Below are 6607 nucleotides of genomic sequence, written 5' to 3' on the forward strand. Positions count from 1 at the left end.
TAATCAACTTAACCAAACACATGAACAACCAAACTAACAAAAAGAAAACGGCAGCTGCCACCACACGGTCGGCCGAGACCAGGAACCATCCTCCTAGCACCCATCGGACTCCAGACTGAGGGTTAATATAAGAAAGAGCACACACTGGGTCCAGGTGTAGCTCAATCAGCTGATGACCCTCCACCCTACACCTACAGCAAGAAAGAAATGCAAAGGAAAACACAACAGGGACACCTAGTGTCCAGGTGGAGGAGCCCTCACAATGTTTATTAAACAGCTTTTCAGATTTACAACACGTTAAAGGTTTTTTTTTAATCTTAGACAATAGACATCTTTGTTTTAAGATTCTAACAAAGTGCAAACAAATAAGTAGCTCCCTAAAGTAGTAGATAAATTTGTAGTAAATAAAGTTTTCCAAAATTTCAATATAACTGAAATGTTACTTTCACTTATCTTTGTTTTGAGTTCAGACAAAAACAAAAAGTGCAGGGAGTTCCCAGGGTCAGCAGCATCCCTTTATAAAGTTTTCTTATAAACTTTCACTGCTGATTGCCCGTTACCTGTGCCGTGGCTCTGCATGTAACCAATCAGATGGTGCTGTGGGTGGGACAATGCTGGAGACAGAGTAGTGAATGCAGACAGAGAGGCGCGGCTATATCAGAGCAAAATAACCCAGTTTTAAATTGATCGCTTATCGGCCGTTGGATTAAAAAAAAAAGCAGATGCCGATATGCGTCAAAAATGCCGAATATCTGCGCTGATAATCAGTCTATCCCTAGTTCACCTCTTGGTATGACATTGTCAAGGCCACCTTTAAATTAGGCAGTGTTTCTGAGCTTATCACAAGCAGAATCTTTCTTTGTCTTTCTTTCACCTGTAGTAGTTAGTATATTAAAAAGCAGCATTGGAAGTGCAATCTAAGTCTTGGATGTTACCATTGCTTCCCAAAGAAAAAGTGAGAAAGAAATTGTGTACTTTCAGTGTGTTGCGCCCTCCTCATTCTCGATATCTGTTACATGAAATTTATTATCCTGTCTGGCTGATGTTGAAGCATCAAATTTTTCCTCCATTTCCTCCAGATATTTCCATACCATCTACCTGGGCGTTCGGAGTCGTCAGAGTGCTGAGACAGAGCGCTGGCGTTACTACTGGAGGATGGTCTACGAGTTTGCAGATGTGAGCATGCTCCATCTACTGGCCACCTTTCTAGAGAGTGCTCCACAACTGGTGCTGCAGCTGTGCATTATCATACAGACACACAAGCTCCAGGCTGTGCAAGGTAACACACACACACACACACACACACACACACACACACAGAAACACATATATATCTTTGTACACCTATTTTAGTGGAGTCCCATAACTGACAATACATTCCGTGCCCCTTTGTTCTAACCTTAGCCATCACAAATGAAAGCCTAACCCCAACCCTCATCCTAAGCCAAAAATAATTCTAACCCTAACCCCAAAACCAAGTCTTAACCCTAAAACAGCCATATACAGACTTGTTTTGAAACAATGCTTCATTCGTCCTGAAATGTGATTGAATTAAAAGCAAGCGCATATATACCTGCCTGCCTGTAGTATGTGATAGAGAAAACTGATGTGAAAAGAAATTATTTATTGTTTATTTTACCAAGATGTGCTAAAACTAGCCTGGACAGATTTGTTGGAACCCCTAAAAAATTATAAATCACTGTATCCTAAGCATGTCTCAAGCTATTGTTTCACCTTAATTAGTGTCAAGGTCACTATCTGATCACACCATGGAGTGTGCAGAAGGTAACCTTCAAACTTCAGACAGCTAAGCAGCTTGCTCTGGAAGAGTGGGTCAAAATACCTGTTACCAGATGCAGAAATCTCATCGTGAACTACTGTGATCACTTGACAGTGATTGCTGCTGGAGGTTGTACAACAAAAATTAAATCAAATTAAATTAAATTAAATCTTTTTTGTCAATGTCATTTTCATTTGTTTTTTTATCTAAAATATTGAGTTGAATCAAAAATCATAAGTAATATCTGATTTGTGTTAAACATGGAATAAACAATGATTGATGCCATTAACTTTTGCCAGTTGCAAATTATTTCAGAGATAATTGTGGGTTCTTCTTTCTCATGGAAGGGTACCAACAAATTTGTCCACATCTGTAAACTATTAAAACTCACAAAGCTGTCTGACCCACAAGTATTGTGGGCTCCTTGTTTTTGAACCCCATGAATATAGCGAAACAAGACTCTTATCGGCCGGGTCGGTAATCGGCACCGATATTCGGCATTTTGACGCATATCAGCATCAGCCTTTTTTTTTAATCCAACGGCTGATAAGAGATCAATTTAAAACTGGGTTATTTTGGCTCTGATGCAGTCACTACTCTGTCTCCAGCATTGTCCCACCCACAGCACCCTCTGATTGGTTACACGCAGAGCCACGGCACGGGTAACAGCCAATCAGCAGTGAAGCTGTGCATGCACTGTGCTCACACACACAGCGTAGAGGAGAAAAAGTTTTGCCCGGTGGAGAAGCTCCAGAGTGCAGATATATGTTTCTTTATTTACTGTAGAAAACTTTAGGGAGTTATTTATTTGTTTAAATTTCAAATTTTCTAACTTTATAAGACATGCTGCTGAGCCTGGGAGCTCCCTGCACTTTTTGTTAAAATTTGAAAACAAAGATATTGTCTAAGATAAAAAAAAAAAAAAAACTTTAACATGTTGCAAATCTGAAAAGCTGTTTAATAAACATAGGCATCTACACAAAGTTAAGTGTTGGAGTTTGTATTATTCAAAATGCCAATATTTGATGCCAATATTTTCATTTTTACTGCAAATGAAAATCGGCTCCAAATATCGGTTATTGGACTCCTTGACTACTGAAAAAACGGTCCATCTCTAATCCAGATTTCTAGATACATGTTGCATGTTAATGCAAGGTGGGAGTTTTCATCTTCTAGTAGTGTTAAATGTGCGCATGTTATGAAAACTTGTTTGGGCACATCTTACTTCTCCAACAGTGACACAAGTCACTGCAATAGACCTATGAGATTAGGTGAAAATCCAAGACTCAAAAGTGTCTTGATAATGTTCCCAAACCCATCGTGTGTTTGTGTGTCTGTTGCAGGTATGACAGCAGCAGCCTCCCTTGTCTCTCTGGCTTGGGCCCTAGCCTCCTACCAGAAGGCCCTGCGAGAGTCTCGGGATGACAAGAAGCCAATCAGCTACCTGGCTGTAATTATCCAGTTCTGCTGGCACTTTTTCACTATTGCAGCGAGGGTCATCACCTTTGCCCTGTTTGCATCTGTGTTTCAACTCTACTTTGGCATCTTCATCGTCCTGCACTGGTGCATCATGACCTTCTGGATTGTCCACTGTGAGACAGACTTCTGCATTAGCAAGTGGGAGGAGATTGTGTTTGACATGGTGGTGGGCATAATCTACATCTTTTCCTGGTTTAACGTCAAAGAAGGAAGGACAAGGTAAGCATTCAGTGCGCTTTAGACATGACAAACAATCATTTTAGTGGCTTGATTTTTTAAAGATAAATTCTTGAATTAAAGGTTTAGTATTCATGTAGTTTTTCAATTCAAAGGCAGCTGGTCACTCAAGTTGAACACACTACGACAGACTCTTTGCAAATGAATGGTATAATTCATACAAAATGTTGAATTTCCATCTGAAGTAACCTTTTAAAGCTTCATCTTTTACAAAAGCTACAATGAATCATTTAAAATATTTCCTCAATCCAATAAAACACTATCTCAGATGGGCTTTCAAAGCAGCTCTACAGAATCATCATGTCATTTTTTGTTCCACATGTAAATCTGAATGAGAAATTCAGGTATGTGTATGTGTAGAAAAGATTGGTATTAGAGTCAAGTGATAATTTGTGGTTTTGTAACAAACATATCACCAGACAACAACATTAACATAATAATAATTCTGCAAAACCCTGGATTATTTTTCAAATTTTTCAATAAAAAAATTTTTAAACTTCAAATTTTCTACAATGTCTGTGAATGGCAACAACAGTCTTAGATCATAAATCATCAAAAGATCATAGTTACAGTTTATGGAAAAGGAGAATGTAATTTGAAGATGGCAGGCAAACTCTGGTCCTCTACATAGAAGTCAGACTTGCTACACATCCATCTACCACTCCAATTTCTACACCCTTACCTTCAGCTTAGCTACATAAAAAGGCATACTACTTTGTGCACTTTCATTGAACGCTGGCACTGCACATGAATTGTGCACTTTTGTTCAGTATGGATGTAATTTCTTAAGGATACTGGACTGGATGAGTGACCCCTTTAATATAAGGCTACATATGGGTGTTTCATCCACTGGTATAAAAAATTATTATTGTAGCTTTGAACCCTCACTTGCAGCCAGCACTGGAAGCTGACATGTTCATAACAGCCCACAGTACAAAAAGTTAATTGAATGTGTTGAATAACACATTGACAATATTATATTCATACAGCCTTGCTGCAAGAACTCTTGACCTCAGAATAGCAGTGTAGAACACGTTGTGGCTAAGTTTCTCCTATAGGAGCATGGAATTGTTGAGTAAATTTCTTGTCAATGTACCCCATTACTGGCCAAAGTTGTGGGGTCATCACAATCAGGGGGATTTATCCTGCGGGGACCATGAATATCCACAGATTTTATGGTAATCGCTCCATTTTCTATAGCTCATGTAAAAAATTTGACATTTTCACCTAGTGGTATATTTTAAATACCACCAAGACTCGATAAGGGGATCACCAAAAACATTAAAAGTAATCTAATACTGATATAAATTACTATAGCCATCCTTCCAACCACACTTTTACCTTTCCTGCTAATACTGGAGAACACTGCTTCATGTTTTGCTAACTGATTTAATTTCACTCTGAGGGAGAATGGAGGAGATTTTTTTTCATGTCTCATGGCTTTTTTAATCATGTTTCATGTCTTTGGGCAGGTGTCGGCTTTTCATCTATTACTTGGTGATCTTGGTGGAGAATGCTGCTCTTAGTGCGTTGTGGTATCTCTACCGAACGCCTCACACCACGGACGCCTTTGCAGTGCCAGCACTATGCGTCATCTTCAGCAGTTTCCTCACTGGAGTGGTTTTCATGCTCATGTACTATACCTTTTTCCATCCCAATGGGCCACGCTTTGGACGCTCATTGAGTGGCCAAGGCCTTGACCTGGACCCCACTGCTCAGTTCTCCACACTACCATCGGAAGGTGCCACCAACTCATTGCGCTCCAACAGAGGTGCCACCACAACTCTGGAGCGTGACATGGGGAAGTATTCTGAGCGGGATGGCTGCATGCCAGTGTTTCAGGTCCGACCCACAGTGCCATCCACTCCATCGTCTCGTGCTCCACGTCTTGAAGAGACTGTCATCAAGATTGACCTTTGTAGGAACCGCTACCCAGCCTGGGAGCGTCATGTCCTCGACCGCAGTATACGCAAGGCAATTCTGGCCATAGACTGCTCCCTGACTCCTCCACGGCTGCAGTACAAAGATGATGCTTTGGTGCAAGAGAGGTTGGAATATGAGACCACTTTATAGTTCCACCCTGCTCTCAGAACCCATACAGGGGTGCAGCATCAGATATCACATAAAAAGCAACAGGAATTGTGGCAATAAGAATTTGTTAATACCAACAATGTCAGTTTTCATCTCTGATTCCCCCTTTTTTTCCATTCTTCGGCATCAGCATCCACCCAGGTGCATTCAGCACTCTTGGTAATGATTGGAAGAGTGATTTAGCACAAGTTCAGTTGATGTCTCTGGATGTATTTGGGCTCTTTGTAGGTTTGTTGCTCTAATTTTTTTCATCCACTCATCAGGTAAATCCTGTGTAGTACAAACTAAATGCAAATCAAGAGAGCGCTTCAACACTCTACTCCTTAAAAGAAACTGATGCACTGTTTGCTCGAGTTTGGAAAAGTTAGGGATAAAATAAGCATATGTCCATGTCCACTCTGATAAATTTTATGTCATTAGATATTCCTCTTTAACCTAAATGATATCAGAATTAAACTGAAATTCCTGTAATTCAACGAGGAAAGGAATCAATCCCGCATTCATTCCCAGTAGAAAACTATCATATCTGTCTTTACACGTTGGTGTTCTACTGTTCTGATTGTGTGATCCCATAGCAGCCACAACTTGGGGGGTGGGGTGGGGGTGGGCTATTTCCATCAATATCTACGTGATGATGCTGGTCACTTCTGTTCTCTTAGTGCCAAAAGGTTCCTTGGAAATCAACCAAATCAACTTCTGACGATGTGGAACACCTTACAGGTGGCTGGGTAGTCCAAAACGTTCTATTCTGGCCTTGACATTTCATTCCTCATGGATAATTCTGGTCTGCACTGAAAGAGGGTCAGACAGAAAGTGAACTACATGAGGACAGTGGTCAAAGTAGCATCTATACTCAGTCACTGTATTTTGTCTGGACAAAATCAACCAAACCTGGCTGGCAAGGAAGGACAGGCAGTGAGAAAGAAGGGGTGAAAGCTGGACAGACTCTTGCTCATGGTTTTTCTCCCATAAGGAAAGAAGTCAAACTCACACAATGCCAAGAAAAAATCTTCCTGGCAG

At 40.5% G+C, this 6607-nt stretch overlaps 1 protein-coding gene across 1 annotated transcript; it reads left to right on the forward strand.

Annotated features, from left to right (window-relative positions):
• Window positions 1-1079: 1079 nt before the first annotated feature.
• Window positions 1080-6171, forward strand: LOC108896764 (XK-related protein 4; the record flags this gene model as incomplete). Its single annotated transcript, XM_018696005.2, has 3 exons — window positions 1080-1279; window positions 3124-3478; window positions 4969-6171. Coding segments are annotated over 3 exons (1156 nt in total), but the record flags the coding sequence as incomplete, so codon positions are not given.
• Between the last annotated feature and the right edge of the window lie 436 nt (window positions 6172-6607).

This window comes from Lates calcarifer, unplaced genomic scaffold, assembly GCF_001640805.2.
Source record: "Lates calcarifer isolate ASB-BC8 unplaced genomic scaffold, TLL_Latcal_v3 _unitig_4157_quiver_1645, whole genome shotgun sequence".
Taxonomy (NCBI): domain Eukaryota; kingdom Metazoa; phylum Chordata; class Actinopteri; family Centropomidae; genus Lates; species Lates calcarifer.